Here is a 27,054-nt window from a genome sequence, read left to right as displayed (position 1 = left end):
AAATCATTTGTCCTATAGAATTTCTCATGTTCTGAATTTTATTGCTGACATCTCTTTCCTGTCACCATATCTTTGTCTCTTTATTTCTGGTAAATTTGTAGCATAAATGGTAGTGAAATCTGAAAAGTACGTATCCAGTTTAGGTTACATTTTCTAACAGTAATACTTCATAAATGGTGAGATGGTTGAATTCTTGAATTGGTTAAAAAAAAGCATGTGGGTGATACATGTCAACACTATTTTTTTTTCTCCAACTAAGATTTTTTTCTTATCATAGTCATGATACTGAATAGCAACTTAGAGGAAACAGCTGTTCATGTGTAATATTACTAACCAGACCTTTCTTTAACAAAATTATGTATTTGTGATTTGGTTGAGGTTATTTATAAAGAGCAATGGTACTGAAACAGTAGGAGTTCTTATTTGGCATAGGATTGCTGGACATGGTCAGACTACACATGATTAAGCTTTGCCTTCTGAGTCATTGGATTTGGTAACATTTTTGTCTACTCAAGGGTCTGGCCAACTTTACTTTTCCTATTAAGGATGATGAAATCCTTGCTGTTAACTTTATACTGGAATTGTAAGTGTGAAAATCCATCCAGTAAAAACTGAAACTTGTAGTTAATTCTTATGATTTATATAGACAAATTTAAGAAATGTAACTTTAAATAGAGTAATTTTATTACAGATAGACTTTAAAAAGCTCTTTGTTCTTATAAAATAAAATGTGGTATTCCCTATTTTGAAATTTACTCTGAATAATGTTAAATTTTCATAATCAGTTAAGCTCTGTTTGAAACTTTATAAATGAAAACTTTTTTAAATAGTTAATTTTAAAAAGTATTCTTAAAATACATTTACTAGGGCCTCATCACCTAGGCTGGAGTGCAGCCGTGTGATCTTGGCTCACTACCATCTCCGCCTCCCGAGTTCAAGCGATTCTCCTGTCTCAGCCTCTTGAGTAGCTGGGATTACAAGCGTGTGCCACCATACCCGACTAATTTTTGTATTTTCAGTAGAGATGAGGTTTCACCATGTTGACCAGGCTGGTCTCAAACTGCTGCTCTCAAGTGATCTGCTCACCTCGGCCTCCCAAAGTGCTGGGATTACAGGCATGACCTACCGTGCCTGGCCAAGAAATACCTTTTTCTTAGAAAAAAATCTAAGAATGTTGATGTTTATCTTCATGGAAATTATTTTTTTTTGGTTGACTATTGAATGTTTGAATTTAGTCTTTCTTTGTATATTGTACTTACTTATATTTTATTGTAGTTACTTTCAAAATTTGACAGATAGATACATTGGTTCATCTGCTATAATTTTTAACTGATTCCTATAATGCATTATTGCCATGTTTGGTGATTGTTGCTTAGGGGATACTCAAAACCTGAATTCTTTTCTTATAAATAGAGGGCAAGTGAGAAACAAATGATGTTACTCAGAGAATATTGAAAAGATGTTAGTTTTGCTTTCTTAGTGTGTAGGTCCTTCTAAATCTTCAGTTAAAAAAAAAAATGTTCCAGCCCTTTTGGCATTTGTTGATACACTTGTTTCTTTTGTGCATTTTTCCAACATGCCTTTTCCTATTAAAAATAATCATTATCTGTAGTAGCTTATGTAGGTGTTTTGAGACAATTCCTTAAATCTATCTAATTTTACTAAAAAGAAGTGTTATGTTGGATTGAAAGTAATATTTCATTATAAAATGGTAGCTAATAGTTGTATATTTACTAGGGCAGTGGTTATTTTGATTCCATTTATTCTTTAAAGAGAAACCAAAACACAATAAATAATGTTGTCACTTATAAGAATTTTCGTGAAAAAGCAATCCCGGATAGGAGAAAAAAATTAAGATTTTGTTTTAAATATTTGCTCCCAGTTGTCACAATTTATTTTAGAAAATTAGAATCAGATTTAATGATTGTATCTGTTTTTTTGTATATGTCATTATTTTGATGAATGTAATTTGCTGATCTCCTCACTGATGATGTCATAAATCAGGAATGATTTATCGATGATGGTGAAGTTTGTTGATTAGATAATGTCAGAGAATCTTAATCATGGATTATAAAGTTCATTTTCTGGAAGTTTTTCTCAATATTGAAATACTTTATTGATGGCATGATTTTTCTTAATCATCAATGTACTTTTTTGCATTGAAATAATTGTCATTTGAAGGTTCATCATTTGGCAGTAATACAACCAATTTGAGTCATCTATTTTTTCGACAGCTCTTTGTTTAGTCTTGTGTAGATCAGTAAACCAGAATATTCCCACGGGTTTAGTGAGGTCTCAATTACTGTAGTGAGTTGTAAAATGTGAGCATTTGATATCTTGGTAAACCTTCTTTTGTTTCCTTTTGTCTTTGCAGATAAATTATTAGTCATAACTGTAGCAACAAAAGAAAGTGATGGATTCCATCGATTTATGCAGTCAGCCAAATATTTCAATTATACTGTGAAGGTATGGTATATCCTTTAACCTATGAAGATCCTATAATGTGTGCCTAAAGTATGTTTTTCATAACAGCAGTACAATCTGTAATCCTCACAAGGAAGATAGCATTTGGTTACATAATTACTGTTAGTTCATGTAGTTTTTGGCTTTATTAATATTTCCTAACACAAAGAAATGGTGGTAAATGCTTGAGGTGAGGGGATAGCCAAAGTATTCTGATTTGATCATTACACATTATATGCCTGTATCAAAATATCACATGTACCCCATAAATATGCAACTATTATGCACCTGTAATAATTAAGATAAAATAATGCTGTGCCACTCAAACAATAATTTCTGAATTTTTGCCAATGATTTGTATAAATATACTCTATAAAACAGCAAAAAAAAGTTAATATGTATTTGCATATATATATATAATTTCTTTCTGGCAGGTCATGTACAAATACAATGTAAATAAGATTTGGCAGAGATTTTTTTCACTGACTGCATAATTTTTTCTGTAATGGGTTTTGCTATCGTAGGATGATTCTTTGTTTGCAGGGAATTAGAAACAAATGTGAAGAGGGTGCCTTTTCTGTCTATTATTGAGAATTGCTTTTGTTTTTGCTTTTTTTGTTTGTTTGTTTGTTTTCATTTAGAGGAATTTGGGAGGATTGTTAATATATTTTTAACCAAAGCATTTTAGAAAACTTATCTCCAGGTGAACATCTCATTGACAAGTGATCAGAGGAAACTTGGGGAAATTGATAGAACTATTAAACTCAGCTATGAGAGGCGTGCCATTTTATTTACTTACTTGTTTTTTTTAATAGAAAGAAGGATCTGTCAGCCAAGTCTTTTCTACAAATAAGAGGAGAACAAGGAGATACCTAGGTAGGAACACAAAAAGCAAAAAACTTTTTTTTAAAAAAGAAGAAAGATTACTTTTTGGAGAAAAACTGATCCATTTGAGTATGTAGTATATTAAAAAGGTAGTTTTTATTAAATAACCACTGAAATACTAAGTATAGATGTAAATATAGAACAGCTAAGTGTTAATATAGAACAGCTAATAAACAGCTAAACTTTGCTGAAAAAGAGATGTAGTGGTAACAACTAGATGTTTAATATAGGATAAATGAAAAACATGTTAGAAATATGTTACTATGATAGATGGAAAATGTAGCAGTATGCACTGATAGGAGACACTGTGGAAATAAAATTAGGATAAAATAATGCTGAAATCTAGTTGGGGAATCATTAGGGTTCAGACTGGAGAGAGAGTAGAATGTTTCTTATGTGCAAGGCACCTTGTAAGGAACTTTATATATGATATGCTGTTAAGTCACTATATGAACCATGTAAGGTAGATACTACTTTATTTCTGGATGAGGAAAACTTGTCCCAAGGCAAATAACTATATAAAGTATAATATCAGATCTTGGACCCCATCCCCACTTAACTTACTGGAGTTTATGATCCTTTTGCTCTCTCCTCATGTAATGCAGTGGTTCCCAAAGTGTGGACCCCAGACCACCAACATCTGCATTGCCTGGCTACTGATTAGAAAAAAAAAATAATCAGGCTCCACCTCAGACCGACTGAATTACAAATCCTGGGGGTGATACCCTGAAGTCTGTGTTTGAACAAGGCTTCCATGAGATTCAGATGCACACTGAAATTTGACAACCACTAGTGTAGTGGAAAGAACATAGAGGGTGGTGCTTAACATGGTGTATTGCACAGAGTAGACTCTCAGATGTCGTTGGGTCCAATGTTGCATTAGGATTAGGGATTCCAGATGGGTTGTGGAACAAATCTCAGGGCCAGAGGAGGCCAATTTTTAGAGCAAGTACTATTAATGCTTCTAGATTAGCCTAGTTTGAATCCAGATCCAAAACAGCTTGAGTTTTCTTGGGTTGTGTTTTTCCCTCAACCTGCCACATAGGAAGTGATAAGTTATAATAGGACATTTGAGGCTGGGAGCCCCACAGGCTTTGCCGGCAAGATTTATCTCCGGCTCAGTATTAAGTAAAGTTAGAACTAGTGGTATTTATTATTAAATTTTATTTTATCCTTTTCTTGTGTGTTTATTTTTAATTTCATTCTCCATTAATTTCCAAGATCTCTTAGTAGATCATTATAATGGCAACTTCAGACTTTGTTTTGATGAAATGAAGAGAAAAGGTGTGTGTTGTGTGGGGGAAGGGACGTGTATTGCACTTTCTGTTCCCTTAGAGTCAGTGTGTCATCATGCATTTCCAATTCAGGGAGCAGCTGCTGAGGCTCAAGCAAATAGTGAAGAGAAAGGGTACAGGGTAATTAAAATCAAATTTAAATTAATCATACTTAGGCAATATCTTGCATTGAAAAATCCTTATTAAGCTTTAGACAATTACATAAGTTTAAGATGTATAAGGTAAAGAAGGTGATTTTTTTCTTGATGCCCTCTGCAATTCCCTGAAAAACCCATTTTGGTTCAGTAGGAAAATCACTTAAAGGCCCCTCATCAAGGAGTCACTGAGCTTCAATGTTGATCATAAAGATTTCCTGCCAGATTGAAAAAAAAGTGATATGGGAAATTTATTCATTTTTCTTCTTTATGGTCTAAACAAATAGGAATAAAATGATATAATGTGAGAAATACTTTCTGGGTCTACTTCCTTGGATTAGACTCACAACTTTTGAGATGGTAAAAATTGAGAAGGGCATTTTGGGGATGGATAACATTGAAGAATTATGATCTGATTTAGGCATCTAGATTTTTTTTTCTAGAATCATGATTCCATGAAACATTAGAAGAGTGGTTACGGTACAGTACTGTTCAAGTTGATGATGTCTTTAAGTTTTTCATAGTACTTTCATAATTTGAGTTTTGCTCAGGAATGAAATGTTGATTTTGTTTATAGGTCCTTGGTCAAGGAGAAGAATGGAGAGGTGGTGATGGAATTAATAGTATTGGAGGGGGCCAGAAAGTGAGATTAATGAAAGAAGTCATGGAACGCTACGCTGATCAAGATGATCTGGTTGTCATGTTTACTGAATGGTAAGAGAAACACCCTGTGGATTTTAAAATCTATATTCAATTACTTTTTAAAGAGCTGAGATTTATATTTGTAGATGATGTATTAAAATATGGCTGGGCGCGGTGGCTCACGCCTGTAATCCTAGCACTTTGGGAGGCCTAGGCAGCTGGATCACAAGGTCAGGAGTTCAAGACCAGCCTGGCCAAGATGGTGAAACCCTGTCTCTACTAAAAATACAAAAAATTAGCCGGGCGTGGTGGCAGGTGCCTGTAATCACAGCTACTTGGGAGGCTGAGGCAGAGAATTGCTTGAACCCAGGAGCAAGGTTGCAGTGAGCCAAGATTGCGCCACTGCACTCCATCCTGGCAACAGAGCGAGACTCCATTTCAAAAAAAAATTATTGACAAGGAATTATTGTTTTAAAAAGTAGATATTACTATTCTGTAGGTTGCCCGTTCACTCTGATGGTAGTTTCTTTTGCTGTGCAGAAGCTCTTTAGCTTAATTAGGTCCCATTTGTCAATTTTGGCTTTTGTTGCCATTACTTTTGGTGTTTTAGACATGAAGTCCTTGCCCATGCCTATGTCCTGAATGGTATTGCCTAGGTTTTCTTCTAGGGCTTTTATGGTTTCAGGTCTAACATTTAAGTCTTTAATCCATCTTGAATTAATTTTTGTATAAAGGTGTAAGGAAGGGATCAAGTTTCAGCTTTCTACATATGGCTAGCCAGTTTTCCCAGCACCATACAGAAAGGGAGAAAATTTTTGCAATCTACTCATCTGACAAAGGGCTAATATCCAGAATCTACAATGAACTCAAACAAATTTACAAGAAAAAAACAAATAAGGCCATCAAAAAGTGTGTGAAGGATGTGAACAGACACTTCTCAAAAGAAGACATTTATGCAGCCAAAAGACACATGAAAAAATGCTCATCATCACTGGCCATCAGAGAAATGCAAATCAAAACCACAATGAGATACCATCTCACATGAGTTAGAATGGCGATCATTAAAAAGTCAGGAAACAACAGGTGCTGGAGAGGATGTGGAGAAATAGGAACACTTTTACACTGTTGGTGGGACTGTAAACTAGTTCAACCATTGTGGAAGTCAGTGTGGTGATTCCTCAGGGATCTAGAACTAGAAATACCATTTGACCCAGCCATCCCATTACTGGGTATATACCCAAAGGATTATAAATCATGCTGCTATAAAGACACATGCACAGATATGTTTATTGCGGCACTGTTCGCAATAGCAAAGACTTGGAACCAACCCAGATGTCCAACAATGATAGACTGGATTAAGAAAATGTGGCACATATACACCATGGAATACTATGCAGCCATAAAAAATGATGAGTTCATGTCCTTTGTAGGGACATGGATGAAGCTGGAAACCATCATTCTCAGCAAACTATCGCAAGGACAAAAAACCAAACACCGCATATTCTCACTCATAGGTGGGAATTGAACAATGAGATCACATGGACACAGGAAGGGGAACATCACACACGGGGGCCTGTTGTGGAGTGGGGGAACGGGGGAGGGATAGCATTAGGAGATATACCTAATGTTAAATGACAAGTTACTGGGTGCAGCACACCAACATGGCACATGTATACATATGTAACTAACCTGCACGTTGTGCACATGTACCCTAAAACTTAAAGTATAATAAAAAAAAGAGGCAAAAGTAGATATTACTAGTTATAAAACTATTGTATTAATCAGTTATCGTGCTGCTACAAATTCCTGAGACTGCATAATTTATAAAGAAAAGAGGTTTAATTGGCTCACAATTTCACAGGCTGTACAGGAAACATGATGCTGGCCAGCTGCTTGGCTTCTGGAGAGGCCTCAGGAAACTTAGGATTATGGCAGAAGGCAAAGGAGGAATGAAGGTCTCACATGATTGGAGCAGGAGGAAGTGAGGGGATGTGCTACATGCTTTTAAACAATCAGATCTCATGAGAACTCTATTATGAGAACATCACTAGGGGGATGGTGCTAAACCATTAGAAACTGCCCTCATGATCCAATCACCTCCCACCCAACCCCACCTCCAGCACTGAGGGTTACGTTTCATCATGAGATGTGGGTGGGGACGTAGATTCAAATTATATCAACTATGGTCTGAGATGATGTAATGCCATTAAAGATGATGAATTACCATAAACACTAATGAGACAACATGGCAAGAGCTAACGTTTTTGTGAAATTCATACTTTAGTCTTGAGTTAAGAATAAAGATCATAGTGAGCTTTACTATTGAGACAGGTAACTTAATGGATTCTGGTTAAACAGAAGAAAAAAGACCACGCAAAGTTATAAATACAAGTGAGACATTAGAAAGCCTGTGTTACTAAGAAAGAAGAACCTTTTTAATATAAATATATTTTGTGTAATATTTCACTCTCCTAATTAAAATATCCACTCTTTTTTGCCATCTTCTTATAATTTTATAATAACATCAAATTGTCATGAGTTATTAGTTACTACTTCCTTTCTTTTATTTTCTGTGTCTTACTTGTTTTTGTTATTGATTGCTCATTTTAAGTCCCCATGAATTTTCCCCTCTAACTTAGGAAAGTCTTTTTACATATTTTTTCTCAATTTGAAAATATAAAGACACAAATTATTTGCAGATGAAAATAAGAGTAATATTTTTATGCATTAGTATAAATAATAAAGTTGTAAATTATGAAATGAAAATAGATATTAATATAATGAAGTCCCAGTGCCGTACACACTTAAAAATTTTCAAAAGATACATAACACTTGCATCTGTAAAATTTTCCTGTTATATTTTACACAAAATCTTAAGTTCTGCTTGTGGTTACCTATTTTGCAAGATGAAGTATGGTAAGGCAAGTGTTAGCCATAGTGTACTGGGAATTTTTCTACAGCATTTGTTATTTTTTTTACACTTAGAAAAAGAATACCAAGTTCATTAAAATAGCTCTGTAGAATAAATACTGAGTATGTTTTGGTTTAAAATTACCATGGATTTCAAACAGCCATATTAGTCAGCTTAAACTTGCCACATGTACATTTTCACTTTGGCTCTGAGGCAGATTCTCCTTGTAAGAGTTACTACATGTGAGTCAGAAATGATTTTACATCCTCAAGCTTCCTTTTGGGTTTTAGGAAGAACTTTTCTCTACCATCACTCTCGCATCACCATCCCCCACCTCCGGCCCCCTATCTAATATTTGTCCTTGTGGACAACTGGTATAGTGAGGGACCTATTTTTTTCTCATGAGAAGAAGGACACTGTGATATACCTAAAGCCTGCTTGAGGTTGAGTTTGTTGATTTAGATGATACTTTAGGACCCAGCTTGACAGAAAAGATAATAAAATTTTAATGGAAGACACAGTGTCTTCCAGGCACTGTTAGTGTTTGGGATATATCATGGAAACAAACAGATAAAATTTCTGACATCTCCTGTGAGAACAGCCAGCTAACTGAAAACATGGGTGCCCACTCAGCCAAGTTGTTGTCTAAGAAGAGTCATTAACATTTTCTGCATCATTACCTACCATGACTATCCTGTGGAAAAAACCTAGGGGTCATGAGAAAGTAACCAGGAGGGTAAAGAGGGATGAGCAATTGAAGCCACATAAGAAATTTTTTTTACCCTTCTTATTTTTTAAAAACAACACCCTTTTTAGAAAGTTTATACAGAGTGATGAATCTAGTTGAAAATTGTAATCTAGGGCCTGGGAGAATGAATTAAACTGTTTGTAAATGGTTTGAAATATGATGCCCATTCTGTAACACAATTCCTAAACTCTTAATTAAGGTTAGCTCTGGTAAAGGGCCAGAATTCAGGATATATTCATTTTAATAAAGCAAAACATTCTTATTTTTTATGTGGTATTTTTAAGGACAACTCAACTGTTTTATGGAAGCATAGGTCACTATCATATGAAAATATACACAGATTTATATACTTAGTGGTTTAGATGAGCCTTTTAAGAAACACAGCTTTGTTAGGGCATAATTTATATAACATGCCATAAACATTTGTAAGTGTAAAATTCAATGAATTTAAATTTGCAGAGTCGTGCAGTCATCCCCATTATTCAATTTTAGAATGTTTCCAATACCCCATAATTATCCCGTATGCCATTTAGACATGCTAAAAAGCCTGAATTAATTTAGAAACAATTTTGTCGCATTCCTTCCATGGAATATGTATTCTAAACTTACTTTTGGATGAACGTTTAAAATTAGAAACTGGCTCTTTATAATCTGTAGGGTAAGATTTATTATATTTAATTTAGATAAAAATAAATATTTGGCAAGGTTTTAGGTTATTCTCAGAACAAAAGGAAAACTGAAGATATCCATATATGAGTGATACCATCTGATACTGTCTTTTTGTGCATGGCTTATATCATTAACCTAGTAACCTCCAGTTGTAACCATTTTGTTGTTGCAAATAACAGGATTTCCTTCTTTTTTATGGGTGAATAATATTCCATTATGTATGTACTCCATATTTCCTTTATCCATTCATCTGTTGATACATACTTAGATTTGTTCCATATATTTACTATTATAAGTAGTGTTGCAGTAAACATGGAAGTATAGGTATCCCGTTGATATACTTATTTTCTTTCCAACAGCACAACAAAAATATCCCCCATGATCAAGTGGGATTTATCCAGGAATGCCAGGATGGTTCAATATTTATCTGTTAAAATTGTATTCATTTTATGCCAACTAACTCCCTTTCCCTCCCTCCAAAATTTATAAAATAATTTTAATCATTTTATTGTGATTTTATCATAATCTGTTGTGCAAAGTCAACTGGGTACGTGGGTGTTTTTAACTGTGTGTGTGCGTGTGTGTGTGTGTGTCTGTGTGTGTGTGTCTGTGTCTGTGTGTTTTGAGGGTGGGTGGTTAGGAGTGAATCTATAGTATTGGTTTGTGATGTTAATTATCTCTGGAAATATAGAGATATGCTTCAGGTGAAGATATGATGAAAGAATTATCAGGTGTGAAGCTACTTCTGTGCTGCTAATAGTTTGGATGATTATAATTTTTTGCTGAAGTTTATGCCAATAATGATAAAGGATTGGGGCTAAATGACAAGGTTAGGGAACACTTCTGTTGCTTTCTTTTTTGGCTATATGGGAGCTTTTGCTTCTTGTTGAGACTCAAGATGATGGATTCTGTGGCTTGTACCACTGCCTGTTTTTGTAAAAAGTTTTATTGAAATGCAGCTGTGCTCATTTGTTTACATATTGTCTGTGGTGGCTTTTGCAACACAGTGACAGAGTTCAGTCACTGTGACAGACAATATGGTCATCAGGACCTAAAATATTTTCTGTAAAAGGCCAGAGAGTAAATATTTACTGACTCCCGCTTTAGGCCATAGTTGAGAATCATTGATACAGTCTGGGAACTGGCACAGAATCATTTTTAAAATAGTTTGTCAGACAGTCTTATTTATGAGTGAGGAAGAGATGGGTAATGTAGAGGTCTCTAGGGTTTTAAAATTAATCTAGCCTTGTGCCTTCTAGTGGGAGTGGAGAGGATTTGAATGCAAAATAAATTAAGTAGACGGAATCAATAGGATTAAGGAAAAGATTCCATGAGATAGGCCATGGAAAGAGAGGAGTGAAGGGTGAATGAAAGATTTTCAACCTAGGTGACTATGTGGTTGATGGTATCACAGAAGTAGGGAACACAGAAGGACAAAAAGGAAAAACACTTAGAAAATCTCAATCATCTATTGAGATAGAACACTAACATGTCTGGCAGGGGACTCAGTATGACCACATCAGGTAGAATCTTATGGTTTTTTCAGGACCCAGGCATACTTACCACAGTTATATGTGGAAAATTTTATTTTCTTCACATGTAGATGGACTCAATTTCTGTGAGAATATTTTTATGACCTGTGTTTTATTTCCCTAAGTGTTGGCCGGTCTGAGAAATAAAGGGAAAGAGTACAAAAGAGAGAAATTTTAAAGCTGGGTGTCTGGGGGAGACATCACATGTTGGCAGGTTCCGTGATGCCCCCCAAGCCGCAAAACCAGCAAGTTTTTTTTGTTTTGTTTTGTTTTCTATATTCATTTTATTAATTCATCCCCCCCAAGTTTTCTACAGAATCCTGGAATTCTTCTCAGTGTAGTCAATACATTGATAGTTTGTCGATTTTAATGAAGACATCCCTCTCAGAGCCTGTGCTGTTCCGCAGTTGGGATTGATGCGTCTCTAGGCCTGCAGGGACTTCCCTTCACCATCACATGGGAATCCTCTGTGACTCTACCCTGTGTGGATTCTTCTGTGCCCTGTTTTTCATGTCTTCCTCTTTCTTAGTTTATTCCCTTAATTTGGTGGAGCATGTTCTCCAGTATTTACCTCTACTTTCCTTTTCCCCACTCTTCGTACCAAATTTTGCAGATTGGGTTCTCCAGAAAGTAGAATCTTAGGTGGAAATTAGTGTGTGGGAGGCTTATTAGGAATGCTTGTTGGATCAATGCTTATGATTATGCAGTTTGGTTGGATTCATCTGTGTTCTTCTACTGATTTTTCCTGGGGTCACTTTTGTGGCTGCAGTAATCTGGCTGCTCCACTGAGAGTATGTCTGGTTGTTAGCTGGGACTGTTGGCTGGATACTTTTGCTTATCTACAGGTCATCTCTTCGAGGATAATTTGGGTTTCTTTTGCTGTATTAGTCCATTTTCACACTGCTGTAAGAAATACCTGAGACGTACTTGGTTTTCAGGGCACTACATTGCCTTGAAAACCAGCAGGTTTTTATTAGTGATTTTCAAAGGGGAGGCAGTGTATGAATAGGGTGTGGGTCACAGAGATCACATGCTTCATAAGACAATAAAATATCACAAGGCAAATGGGGGCAAAGCGAGATCGCAGGACCGGGGTGAAATTAAAATTGCTAATGAAATTTCGGGTACGCATTGTCATTGATAACGTCTTATCAGGAGACAGGGTTTGAGAGCAGACAACTGGTCTGACTAAAATTTACTAGGCAGGAATTTCCTCGTCCTAATAGGCCTGGGAGTGCTACCGGAGACTGGGGCTTATTTCATCCCTTATCTGCAACCGTGTAAGACAGACATTCCTAGAGCGGCCATTTTAGAGACCTACCCCTAGGAAAGCATTTTCTTTCTCAGGGCTGTTCCTTACTGAGAAAAAGAATTCAGCGATATTTCTCCTATTCGCTTTTGTAAGAAGAGAAATATGGCTCTGTTCCGCCTGGCTCTCAGGCAGTCAGACCTGATGGTTACCTCCCTTGTTCCCTGAACATCGCTGTTATCCTGTTCTTTTTTCAAGGTGCCCAGATTTCATATTGTTTAAACACACATGATTTACTAACGATTTGCACAGTTAATGCAATCATCACAGGGTCCTAAGGCTACGCACATCCTCAGCTTACAAAGATGATGGGATTAAGAGATTACAGTAAAGACAGGCATAGGAAATCACAAGAGTATTGATTAGGGAAGTGATAAATGTCCATGAAATCTTCACAATTTATGTTCAGAGATTGCAGTAAAGACAGGCATAAGAAATTATAAAAGTATTAATTTGGGGAACTAATAAATGTCCATGAAATCTTCACAATTTATGTTCTTCTGCCATGGCTTCAGCCGGTCCCTCCATTTGGGGTCCCTGACTTCCCACAACACCTGTGTTCATTTTTTTAAATTTGACAATTTGACTTTTTACAGCCAAAATAAATTTAAGTAGGAAACCTTCCTTGCCCTTTGAGAAGTTTTAAGTAAGTTCAAATAACTTTTCTAAAGTATTTAAACACAGAAATAGCAGTGCTACTAGAATGAGATAGGAAAGGTTTCAGCAACGTGAAATTTTTCTTCAAAGGCAATTATGTGATAACTTTTGTCTTGACTTTTTGCTTTAAAATAATTGTGTTTTGTTATAAAGATAATACAGGCTTATAAAACGCTAAATTATAAAAGTTGCCATAACTCCTTTTCAAACAACTGACATTTATTAATAGTTTGAGCTATACTGTTTATATAATCTGTATCCATCATTAGGGTTTCAAAGACAAAAAATATTCACTCACATTCCAAAAGTGCATTTATAACTTTTTTTAATTTTTAAATTTTATTATTATTTTACTTCAAGTTCTGGGATATATGTGCAGAACGTGCAGGTTTGTTACATAGGTATACATGTGCCATGGTGGTTTGCTGCACCTATTACCCCATCATCTAGAGTTTTTTTTTTTTTTTTTTTTTTGAGACCAAGTCTCACTCTGTCACCAGGCTGGAGTGCAGTGGCATGATCTCAGCTCACTGCAACCTCCACCTCTCGGGTTCAAGCAATTCTCCTGCCTTAGCCTCCCAAGTAGCTGGGATTACAGGCGCACATCACCACGCACAGCTAATTTTTGTATTTTTAGTAGAGATGGGTTTTCACTATGTTGGCCAGGATGGTCTTGATCTCTTGACCTCATGATCCGCCCGCCTTGACCTCCCAAAGTGCTGGGATTGCAGGCGTGAGCCACCGTGCCCGGCCTCATCTAGGTTTTAAGCCCTGCATGAATTAGGTATTTGTCCTAATGCTCTCCCTCTCCTTGCCCCCCGCCCACCGACAAACTCCACTGTGTGATGTTCCCCTCTCTGTGTCCATGTATTCTCATTGTTCAGCTCCCACTTATGAGTGAGAACACGTGGTGTTTGGTTTTCTGTTTCTGTGTTAGTTTGCTGAGAATTATGGGATTCCACCTTCATCCATGTCCCTGCAAAGGACATGAACTCATTCTTTTTATGGCTGAATAGTATTCCATGTTGTATATGTGTCACATTTTCTTTTTCCAGTTTATCATTAATGGGCACTTGGGTTGGTTCCAAGTCTTTGCTATTGTAAATAATGCTGCAGTAAACATATGTGTGCATGTAACTTTATAGAAGAATGATTTGTAATTGTTTGGGTTTATACCCAGCAATGGGATTGCTGGGTCAAATGGCATTTCTGATTCTAGATCCTTGAGGAATTGCCACACTGTATGCATGCTGCTACCTGCAAAATTTCAGACTCAGTTTAGTCAGAGTCTCCAATCGTAAGATGCTCTGACATCACAAGCTATTTTTCCCCATCTCCAGGCAATGCACAAAGGGTCTGTTTATCACTCGCATGGTAGTCGCTCTTTCAGAGACTTTGGTTTATTTGCCTCACTTCTCATGGCCCAATTACCCATAAAACTGGTCTTATTTCCCAGTCTTCATTATTAAAAAAAAAATTATCAACAACTTATAGTCTTGAGGAAAATATCACCGTTAAATCCGGTTGAGGAAATCAGTTGTACTTAGCAGAAAAAGTACAGTGTTATGTTTTGTAATGTCAGATTAATCAGTTTTTTTTTTAATAAACAGGGCAAAGTTTGAGGTTTCAGTCAGAAAAATTTTATTGTAACTTAAAGTTCAGTTTCAAAAGTACAAGTATTTGGCTAAAAATAAAATTTTTTAACATACACATTTGTAAAAACTTTGAAGTGAGTTTTCCTCTGTCTCTCCCTTCACTGTAGTCCCTTTCATGTTAATTTTTAACTTTGTTCAGTGTTTACAGTGTGCCAGGAGTTATTTTTAATTTTTTAAAATTATAACTTGAGGATATAGATACTACTTTTCCCTCCATTTTATACTTTACACTTAAGTGTAAAGAGGTTAAGTGACTTGTCCTAAGGTTATTCTCATATCAAGTGGCAGAGGTGGGATTAGAAACCCACCTGGCAGACTTCAAATTGTATGCTGTGAGTGACTTTACAATTATGCTGTTAGCTACCTGGGATGGTAAGTCATTAATTTATCATCATTGGAAACCTTTGGTCTTAAGGTGCACTGATGTAAAAAAATGTAAAATAATTTGTGATTGTAATGAATAAAGAACTTATTGCAGAGTAGAAAAATTTTAGATAGTGGCTGTTATACTTCACATTTTGTTAAGTCATTGTGATTCTGTGAATGAACCATGAGGAAGAAAGTCATCAGAAAAATCAATGAAATTATAGATATTAAATTATAGTGTCAGTTTTTACAAAAATTTTCTCCCAAGTGTATTGAGCTTTAAAAACCTGCAGTTGTCTGAACGCACTTATTTTAAGATTCCATGCTAAACAGTCATTCAGATATTAAACATACATTGATGACATTTAGCAGTTAAACACATTTTGTCAAAAATAATTCTTCAGAAACTAATGGACTGGTACAAATTTACTTGAAATATTAGGCAGTTATGGCAACTTCCGTAAGTGATTCTATCTGTATTATAAAGTTATACAACAAGTAACTGCATTTCTAACATTTCAATGCTGTTTTAGAATTTCAATTTGGGAATAAGTGATTATTGAAAAAAAAATTAAGGCTAACACTAAAAAAGCTGACTTTTATTTGGACTTCATTTGCTAATGTAAACTAATAATTCAATACAATTCATATAATTTAAGTTGAGAGAAATTTTGTTTGGTGTTCTGTGTAAATAGTTGGCACAGGTATTAATCTTGCGTTGTATTCTTGATTCTGACTTTTGTTAGAGAACTTTTCATGGTTTATGTGCCTAGATTCTGACAAGTGTATTTTAAAACACATTTTTTCCTCATTGAACAGCTTTGATGTCATATTTGCTGGTGGTCCAGAAGAAGTTCTAAAAAAATTCCAAAAGGCAAACCACAAAGTAGTCTTTGCAGCAGATGGAATTTTGTGGCCAGATAAAAGACTAGCAGACAAGTATCCTGTTGTGCACATTGGGAAACGCTATCTGAATTCAGGAGGTGAGTTAGATACTGGAAGAAAAGTTTAATGCAAGTTATAAAGACTAATAAAACAACCATTTTTGTAGATGTAGTAACTTTAGATATGAAGTTTTAAATAACCCTTATTTTATTATTAGTATATTGACAAAGCATTTTCCCATGTATTATGTGAGTTGGTGTTCCTAAAAACAGTAGGTAATATAAATGTTATAATTTCTAAATTATAAGTGAGGAAACTCATGTTTTTCAAATTTAAGTGACTTCTAGAGATATTCTGTTGTTAAAGGAAGAAAAGTATGGATCCAGTTCCTTTAATTATGACACATTGAGAATTTTCTTGCTCTAGGATAATAAGTTTAGTAAGCTTCCTTACTTGAAAAAAAATTATTCTCAGTCCTCAATCAAGTAGCTTTTAAGAATAGGTATTACTTAATATTATCTGATTTTAAACATTATGGGATTAAATAAATGATTTGTCTTGAACCCAGTAGTGAAAAATATCTAACATTGAGTGTCTGGGTATACTTAAAATATTGCATTAGCTGTGCTACCACGGATTAAAGGAATGAATTACCACATTCCTCAGTCCAGCCTTTAGAAAATTAAATAAAATTTGACTTTGGAAATTATGATGGCTACAAATTTATTTTTACTAGTTTGAGATTAATGTAAACATAGGGACAAAAGACATAATCAAATAGGATGAAGGACATGTTAGAGAAACAAATTGGGTACAAATTGCAAACCACATTGGAAAAATGGATTTTGGGGGTGATCTACGTGTATATAACCAGTACTATCCAGGCTAGTTAAAATAAGTGCTGCTTCAGGTAGCAGCATATCTGGGTTCTAGGCTTTGCTTAGCCACTAGGAAGTGATTTAGTTTCTTGGTAATGCCTCAATTTCAGCTCTTTGCACCTGCACTTTATTTTATCAACATATTCCCACAGTTGTACCTTGGAACTTTGATAGCTCATATAGATTTTGTACTTTTGAAACCTTAAATTCCAGTTTGCACTGCCTGGCTTGAAATCTCTTTTCCTCTTCATCTCAATATTTCTACAGATAATGCTTTCTGGGATCTCTTGACCATTTTCTTTTCTCCAAATCTATCTACCACCTTTGGATTTAACTTCCATATTCAAGTGAGAACCCAAGGTTTATCATATTGGTTACTCTGTGCTTCTTGCCTTAGCAGTCTTTCTCTGTTGGATTTCCAGCTTGTGAACCGTCAAAGCCTCTCCCTAATATGGCTACCCACCATCACTTCTCTGCTTGAGCATGCGGCTCATGGATGGGTGCTGTTTCCACATCATGGCCTCCATACTGTCAAGACCTCAGTAACATATGGCTAATCTTGCAACTTATTCTAAGTCCTCCATTGTTTAAAACCAATTTTTTAAAGGAAGTATGTAGCTATGGGACTCTGAGACATGTTTTACTTTATACTTGTTGAAATTTTTCTGAAGATGACTTGCATAGTGAAATCTCGTAAATTTATTTCAAATAGTGATGTATGTACTCAGGTGGTTAGGTTTCAGACAGACTCACAGTGCTTTGGAAGCAGCAAGAAATTAGCAAGCAAGTGCAGTTGTAAGTCAGTTTAATTAAGGAAAAGGTGTTTTAAGTGGGAAAGTAATCATAAAAGGACATCAAAGCATCATCCTTACGCTTTCTGTAGTCAAAATAATTAGAGAAGGGCAGAAAATATAAATATGTTTAATAAAAGTTTGAATAATTTCATAGATCACATATTTACAGTTATTTAAGGGACATGAGTTGTTTGTGGGCATACTATTTAGTTTTTAAAAATAGTTTTTGGCCAGGCACGGTGTCTCAAACCTGTAATCCCAGCACTTTGGGAGGCCTAGACAGGAAGGTGACTTGAGCCCAGGTGTTCAGGCCAGGCTGTGCAATGTAGGGAAATCCCATTTCTACTAAAATTTTTTTTTTAATTATCTGGGCATGGTGGCACATGGCTGTGGTCCTAGCTACTTTGGAGACTGAGGTGAGGAGATTGTTTGAGCCCAGGAGGTCGAGGCTGCAGTGAGCCATGAGTGCACCATTGCACTCTAGCCTGGGTGGCAGAGTGAGAGCCCCATCTCCAAAAACAACAACAAAAAGAGTTTTCAATAGAAAAATATAAATCACATAAAATATGTAATGTGAAAATAGATGTTTTTTTTCATTTATTGAGGACATTTGGGGTCTGTAAAATAAGGAAACAATTTTTGAAGAACAGTAATATAAACCATTGGAAAATGTTGAGTGTCTCTGTGTGGTACATTTTTCATCATAGAAAATTGGCCATGGGATTTAAAAAATGTATTGTCTTCTCCCCAGAATTTTTTTATTTGATGCCAGGCATGGTGGCTCACGCCTGTAATCTCAGCACTTTGGGAGGCTGAGGCGGGCAGATCACCTGAGGTCAGGAGTTCGAGACCAGTCTGACCAACATGGCGAAACCCCATCTCTACTAAAAATACAAAAATTAGCCGGGCATGGTGATGGGTGCCTGTAATCCCAACTACTTGAGAGGCTGAGGCAGGAGGTGGAAGGCGGAGGGGAACTCGGGAGGCATAGGTTGCAGTGAGCCAAGATTGTGCCTTTGCACTCCAGCCTGGGTGACAGAGCGAGACTCTGTCTCCAAAAAAAAAAAAAAAAATTTATATGGCAAGAACCAAAAAATGAGCAACCATTGATTGGTTTTGGTCATGTTTTCATTTTGTCTTTTTTCTCCAATAACAGTAATTTCCCTGGACCTATTTTTTTAATTCTTTTAAGAAAATTTTAATTTTGACAGTTAAAAAATAGATTTTTCTTCAACTCACAGGAGTAACATTGGTTCCTTTTTAAAAGTATTGAATGTCAATGAAACATAGCAGCTTGGCTGCATTTCCATAATTCAGAGGAAGATTCAGACAGGAAAAATGATTCCGTTCGTGTCTTTAATAGACAAATGTTATTGGCGGTCTTAATGCTTATGCTTTAAGGCCAAGGAGAACAATCCAATTTTAGACTTCCTTTTTCCAGACTATGACACAAAAAACCTAGCCAGAAAATGGTTTAGCAGGCACAATAATGACTGGCCAAAGTAATGGAAACATTTCCAAAATGTCTTAGATATAAAATTTCTTTGGGATGTTTACAGTTAGTGACAAATCCAGCATTCGTTTGATTGCATTAGCATCTCTGGCACTGACAGTAAAACCACTGTAGTAGAGATTTTATTCTGTAAGAAAGAGTGAGTTCTCCGCAGAGAATCCAAGAAGAGCTTTTTAGAAGGTCAGAGAAAAAAATTCTTGTCTCAGTCTATTCTTTTCCTAGTAAATCTGTTTCCCTTAGGAGCCTTGGAAAACATTAGTTCTCCCTCTTTTGTCAATTACTTTTGGAGACACATTTATTTAAAAAGAGTTTGGTTATTTTCTGTTTTGCAGTTGGTAGCAAACACTCTATTGGAGTTTATATATAAAACAAGGGGCACTCAATAATTCATATTTCTTTCATGGTGAGCTGTGAAATTCCAACCTAAGAATTAGGCTTCATGACTTCACAACTCTGTTCAACTGGTCAGTGAAATTAACATGACACCAGTTTTGGTCTTTGAATCCTAAATTATCTACTTTCTCTCTGCTGTGTTGCAGGATTTATTGGCTATGCTCCATATGTCAACCGTATAGTTCAACAATGGAATCTCCAGGATAATGATGATGATCAGCTCTTTTACACTAAAATTTACATTGATCCACTGAAAAGAGTGTGTAACAGCTGCAATTTTTTTGTTTTATTGATTTGGTTGTTTTGTGTGTTATATTGTGTTAATGTGGAGTGGTCAGAAACAAAGGTTTTATGATAGTATGGCAAATGGTAAACTGAATTTCAAAATGTTGAAAACATATTTTTAATAGGTGAGATTGGTTTATGTCACCTGGCTGGATATCAGCACTAGCTTAGTATGTCTTTATGGCTTCTCTTTTGTGGCCGAGTTGGCAAACTTGCCAAACTTGGTTGGATCAGGCAGAAGGAAAGAAGAACTATGTAATGCAGTGCTATATGTATTGAAACACATATTGAAATGACTTGATACTAAAATGAAATGGCAGCCCTCACACCACTGTCATGGCCCTACCTCCACTGCATACTCACTTAGGCTGCCTTAAAATAACAGAATAGGTTACATTATCAAAACTTCTGAGCTTGGAGATTTAAAGAGACAATAATGAAATCCTAAAGATTCTAGAGAATGTCTTCTTTTATATTCTTGAATAAATAACTGTCATTTATTAACATAGAGCATTAGAAATGTGTATTCTTGTATTCACTCCATCTTGGCAGCTATAATTGTTTTCTCAAAAGCTACACCAAAGCCATTTGATACCAGAGTGAACTTTTGCAGTTTAAAAAAATGCAGTGTATTCTCATTTGTAGTCTTTAGCCTTGCAAAGCCCTTTGTACTTCTCTGAGCTTCTTTGATCCTAGATAGGCTAGAGGCTAGACTCTGTATCCACACTTTATCAGTAGAGAAACTGAGACCACATAGTCTGTGACATTGTAGGGACTGGATCCTTGGTTCCCTGAAAACCAAAATCTGGACTTTTTTTCTGTTTCATATGATGATAACATAGACTTTATGTGTTTAATTGGCTACAATTTTAAAAGAACACATTTTCTGGTATTTTGAAATGACATGTGAATAAAGCCACTCAAAAGACAGTTTTTAATTTGAAAATTACCTGTGATACCCTTGAGGACAGAGACCTTCCTCTGAGATTTGGAGCCTGGAGATTATGGGTGTTGAGAAGACATTGAAGCCAAAAGCCCTGGTCATTGTTCAAGTGTTTGGTGGCCCAGAGTGGATAGAGCCTGTAAGGATGGGTGTGATCCTTTTTAGGAGACTTTATAGCCAATTTGTGGATTTCAAATATTTGAGAATATGGAGCCTGAAGATTTAAAGAGATGATAATGAAATCCCTAAGAGGTTAGAGCCTGAGGATCCACGGGACTGTGCTATAGACACAGGCTTTTGTCTTTTATTCATAAGAACACTTAAACTGTAATAAATAAAGCAACTCAAAATAGCAGTGGTCTAAATAAGAAAGATGTTTTATTTAAGTTTTTTCCTTCTGTCACATTGAAAGTAATTAAGAAGTAGGGAGCACAAGGCTGTTAGGGAGGCTTTATGCTGTCAAGAGGGATAGCTCTTTTGTTGCTCCACCATTGGTCCATAGCTCCCAGTTTTAATCTTACTTCCTTGTCCAAAATTGCTACTTGAGTTTCAGTCGTTGCATTCGTATTCTGGGCAGCTAAGAGAGGCACGGTAGTAAAAACAGGCCATCTCAGTTTCATCACTCTCTTTAAGTTGCCTTTCTAGAAGTCTTACCAAATAGTTTCTCATACTTTGATCAGAACGTATGTATGTGCCCACTCATAATACCCAAAGGAAAATCTGTTTTTTTATTTTAAGCAGATATATGCTCCTGAAATCTGAGTTCCCTTATTGGAGAGTTGAGGGAATGTTGGGTACAATAAGCAGTCTTCCATAGGCCCTAGAGAGAATATTCCTGAAATTGATGTGAGTGAAACTCTGGAGTACAGTAAAGCAAGATTTTCTAATTTGAGAATACTTTTATCATATTTACCAATATAAGTTGATATTTAATAAATTTACTGTATATATTGGATACAGATATAAAAGTTACTTGTGTGTTTGTAGTTGCTGTCATTAGGAAACAAGATTTTCTTTAAGTGTATTTAACGCAGTTTCTACCTTTTAGCTAAATACTTTAGTCATCTAAATATTTTGATTAGACACTTAAGATATAAGAATATTAAACTTTAAATTCCCTCAAAGAACAAACTATATTAATATGATAGGAATGTTTGCTGTTTTTGTTGTCATTTTCAATATCATTTCTATTCTTATGTTTTAGGAAGCTATTAACATCACATTGGATCACAAATGCAAAATTTTCCAGACCTTAAATGGAGCTGTAGGTATGCTTCCTAAATACCGGATTGCTTAAGTATACAAACAAACCCCTGTGTTTTCAACTATCTTTCCTTTGTTATGTCCATTTGGGGGCTGTGACTAAGGTCGACAGTGTAAAGCTTGTAATTATTGTAACTTAACAAAAATACTGGACTTGAACTTAACATCAGTACATTAAATTAAAATCATTTCCTATGACTAGTGTGAAAAAGATAAGCTTCTGGCTTTAGGTAACTTAAAATTTAGTGTCTCACCATTTGGGAACTTTAGATAAGTTTATAAATTAATTACACTTTATTATTACACATTTTCTAGTGAAATTCTTTGTATTACGAATTACCCAGAGTATTAGAGTAGATCCTTTTGACCCAGCTGAAAGATAACTGGTGACAACTAGACAGGTAGACTGGGGAAGAGTGTGTGTGTGTGTGTGTGTGTGTGTGTGTGTGTGTACATGCTCGTGTGGATATGCATATGTGCCTGTGTATTATAGATACATATATCTTGATAAAATACATTAAAACTAATCAATACAGTAAAATTTAAAATATAATTTATTAACACATAAATACTTTAAAATATACATATAAAAATTAAGAATATATTGCAATTCAATCAATACTTCAAGTCAGTCCATTTAGTAAAAAGATTCTTAAAATCTAGTCAGGCATGGTGGTGCGTGCCTATAGTCCCAGCTATATGAGAGGCTGAGGATTGATTGATCCCAGGAGTTCGAGGCTGCAATGACCTGTGATTGTGTCCTTGCACTCCAGCCTGGGCCAGAAAGTGAGACCCAGTCTCTAAAAAAAAAAAAAAATTCCCACAATGCAAAATGTTTAGTTTGGAGTGCTCAGGAAATTTTAAGAAGATGGCTCTGCTACCCTCTGACTTGAGTTTTATCTTGCTTAATGTGCTAAATCTGATTTTTAAGAACTGGAAATATTATCATTGGTAGCCAATTGTAGAACCCTTGCTTATGCCAGACAATATTCTACTCACCATGCGTATATTGTTATTATCTTCATAATAACCCTAAAAGACAGACGTGGATACCATTTGATAGATGACTAAACTGAGTTACTAATTTAACTTGGCAAGAATAACATTACTATGAAGGGGCAAAGGCAGGATTGCAAGATGAATTATTCTGACAGACAGCTCACTGGCTTAGCACCTCAATCACTTTACTGGTGCCAGGTTGGAGTGAGTTTGGTATCCGTATCTGTTGTCACTGTCATCCTTCATTTTGGGTATCTGCTGGCTTGGAGTAGATGAAGTTACTAGAAGTGTTGTAGCACTTGGAATATTACATCCATGAGAAATTTTGTAATGATGATACACACATACACACACACGAATACAGACACACACACACGTATTTTAAATTACTAAAGCCTATTTTCTCTTTTTAACCCAGATGAAGTTGTTTTAAAATTTGAAAATGGCAAAGCCAGAGCTAAGAATACATTTTATGAAACATTACCAGTGGCAATTAATGGAAATGGACCCACCAAGGTAAGTAACAGTTACTTTTATTTGGCTATTTCTTGGAGATAGACTATGGATTGATATGTGGAATGTCATCTATTTTATTTTTAAAAATTTCTTTCAAAGACTTTATTTTGGTGCTAAAATAAAGACTTCATCTTTTACACAGTATATCATCTGGTTTTATACTAATTAATTAATCAAACTGAGTTTTCCTCAGCAGAGTGATAGCCTTTTATTCTATTTATAGCACATTTGGCGTTTTATTAAATAATAACAACTAACTTGGGAGTGAGCCACATTTCTCTCATACTGGGTATCCTTTCTCATTAGGAATTGCTCAGGACATTAAGAGATCATTTGTTTCACCTGACTTGCCGTTTTCTAAGTTAACAACACTGTTAAGATTGGAGTATTACAATATGGCCAGAAAGCTTCCTCTTTCTCTTATTTCATTAACTACAGTTAATGAAAGTGACATAATTTGACCAATAAAATTTTGGATGCCTTTCTGTTTCAAATGTATATAATTGAGCTTGCTAAAAATGTTATTGACTGCAAAATTTATAGATGAAAAGTTTGTTTTGCTTGGGTCCAATCAAGCTGGAACATAAATTGCATTGAAAAAATATAGTAATACTGTGCTTACAACAACCTTCTGACATGCTGAAATGCCTGGTTTAAGTACCTAGAAAAGGGATTAACAGATTTTTGTTGTGGGAAGAAAATACTGGGGGATGTGGGCTTCTGTTCCAGAGGAGTGAGTGATCTGAATTCCAGGAAAAGCTATGTGAATGGAAAGAAATGCAAGGAAAACGCATGCTGGCAACTTCTGCTCCATCACACTGAAAGAAGTAGATTCCCGTCTCTTCTAGTTAATCTTTCCCCTTTGGTTTTCATCCCATTCCAGCCTTCCTACAAAGCAATCTCTATCTTGTGCCCTCCTTCAGTCTCTATCTTATAATCAGTTTCCCCAGCTCTGTCATCTCCTCATTAGCATTTTAAAGACCAGTAAGTCTCCTCCATCTTACAAACGAAACCAAACCAAGCCAACACAAGGTAGAACATCCTCTTCAATCGACACTGCCTTCCAGGCTGCACCTGGCTTTTCTCCTCCCCTTCACAGCCAAAGTTTCTTAAAATATAGATAACTCGCTGTCACTACTCCACCTCTTCCCATCACAGTAAGAAATGCTCCTGTTAAGGTCCATTGTGAAATCTTTGTTGAGTAGTGGACATTGTTCAGCCCTTATTTTTATTTCACCTAAAGACAGCATCTGACAATTCATTGATCTCGTTTGGTCCTACTTGAATGCTGCTTCCCTTTGCTTCCACGATGCTCTGCTGCTTTGTCTATTTATTTTCTGGGCTTTCCTCTTCAATCTCTATTGTTCTTCATAACATTTATTTTAAAAATTTTACAGCTCAGTTTGTGTGCATGTAGTGACCCTCATCCTTACTGTTTTAGTAAATGTTCACAGGGGCCTGTCTGAGGCCTCTTCCTTTTCTTTTCCATATACATTATTGGGTAATTTGAGTCATTTCCTCATCAGTGAATTCTCTCAATGCTGGTGGTTTTCAAATCCTTCCTCTGACTCCTGTGTCTTTCCTAAGCTCCAGGTCAGAATACTCAAGTGGTAGATTTCTGTGTTACATATACCCAGAGATTAAGACTTGCAGCATTACCTCCCCTTATAACCCAGTGGTTAACCAGAACCTGGGTTTTGTTTTGGCTCTAGGCACTTCCCACTCCAAAAGCCCTCTGTTCTAACTCCTGTGCATGCTGGTTTTATCTGATTTTCTCAGTGGCCATAGCAACTTTCTTAGTTCAGGCCACCTGCAACCTCCTTCTAGTAGCAATCACACCCCCAGCAGCCTGGAACTAGAGTATTCTGCCAAAGCAGAAACCCTGTCACTCTACTCACCTATATAATGATTTTCTGTGAACTTAGGTATGAAGTTGAAAATCCTCAACTTGTCATACAAGGCTCTTTATGTTGCTCCTGCTTTAGTGGCCACCAATCTACCACCCCATTCACTCTCCCACTCCCAACCCTACACATGCACACCCTCTTCACATTCAATTTCTTCTCCTTTCTCCCTCTCCGCTCAGCAATACTACATTACTTTCAACTTTGCAGAAGTTTCATGTTGCTGTGTCTGCAAGTCTTCTGTACATACATGCTTTTTATATATCCTGGAATCCTCTCCCCCTAATTCCCACCTGCTGCATCTCTACCTGCTAAGTCCTTCTTATCTTTTAGGTGTCAGTGTAGTCTTTACTTTTCGGGTCTCTTGTATGCTTTTGTAATATCTGGAGCTACTTCTGTTACAGTATGTATCACACACTGGACAGGAATGATATTTGCCTGTTTTCTGGTCTCTCTTACTAGGCCTTTGGTCTAGGAATTACAGAAATCTTATCTGTCTTGTTTACTTTTGTTTCCCCAGGGTCCAGCACATGTGTAGCGAATACTACGCTTTCAACAAATCTTAATTGAATGTTAGAGTCAATAATCTAATGACCTAGCATTATTCTTGGGAGTAGTAAGGCAGATTATTTTCTGGCAGGGCAAAAGCATTATCAAATTACTATTGGTTGGCTGGGCATGGTGGCTCACACCTGTAATCCCAGCACTTTGCAAGGCTTAGGTGGGTGGATCACTTGAGGGCAGGAGTTCAAGACCAGCCTGACCAACATGGTGAAACCCCGTCTCTACTAAAAATACAAAATTAGCCGGGGTTGGTGGCACATGCCTTTAATCCCAGCTACTGTAGAGGGCTGAGGCAGGAGAATCGCTTCAACCCGGGAGACAGGTTGCAGTGAGCCAAGATCACGCCATTACTCTCCAGCCTGGGCAACAAGAACAAAACTCTGTCTCAAAAAAAAAAAAAAAAAAAAAAAGTTGGTCACTGTAACTTTCCCTAGGCAAATTTAATAGATGAATCCCTTTACTATGTGTATGTAGTCACTGTTTTAATTGTCTGTGATACTGTCAGTGCCAGTTAGTCAAGAGCTGGTAGAACCCCACTTTTCCCATAACTACATACTGTTCTGTTCCTCCTTGGTAATATAATATTTTAATCAAATTTAGGCCGGTGCGGTGGTTCACACCTCATGTCACGTTAGGAGGCTGAGGCAGGCAGATCACTTGAGGCCAGGAGTTCGAGACTGGCCAGCATGGTGAAACCCTGTCTCTACTAAAAATACAAAGAAAAAAAAAAAAAGAAAAAAATTAGGCAGCTGCTTGTAATCTCAGCTACTTGGCAGGCTGAGGCACGAGAATCGCTTAAACCTGGGAGGCAGAGGTTGCAGTCAACCAAGATCGGGCCATTGCACTCCAGC

At 36.2% G+C, this 27,054-nt stretch overlaps 1 protein-coding gene across 4 annotated transcripts in view; it reads left to right on the top strand.

Annotated features, from left to right (window-relative positions):
* PLOD2 (procollagen-lysine,2-oxoglutarate 5-dioxygenase 2) overlaps nucleotides 1–27,054 on the top strand; it is a 90,168-nt gene that overhangs the window by 35,071 nt on the left and 28,043 nt on the right. For all 4 annotated transcript variants that reach the window (XM_003826505.6, XM_003826506.6, XM_063602967.1 and 1 more), the window contains 6 exons: nucleotides 2,375–2,466; nucleotides 5,355–5,491; nucleotides 16,086–16,249; nucleotides 19,876–19,988; nucleotides 22,162–22,225; nucleotides 23,638–23,735. In XM_003826505.6, coding sequence (XP_003826553.1) covers nucleotides 2,375–2,466; nucleotides 5,355–5,491; nucleotides 16,086–16,249; nucleotides 19,876–19,988; nucleotides 22,162–22,225; nucleotides 23,638–23,735 — 668 coding nt within the window. The remainder of the gene's footprint in view (nucleotides 1–2,374; nucleotides 2,467–5,354; nucleotides 5,492–16,085; nucleotides 16,250–19,875; nucleotides 19,989–22,161; nucleotides 22,226–23,637; nucleotides 23,736–27,054) is intronic.

Source organism: Pan paniscus, chromosome 2, assembly GCF_029289425.2.
Source record: "Pan paniscus chromosome 2, NHGRI_mPanPan1-v2.0_pri, whole genome shotgun sequence".
Classification (NCBI taxonomy): domain Eukaryota; kingdom Metazoa; phylum Chordata; class Mammalia; order Primates; family Hominidae; genus Pan; species Pan paniscus.
This window is presented reverse-complemented; position numbering and strand designations above follow the sequence as displayed.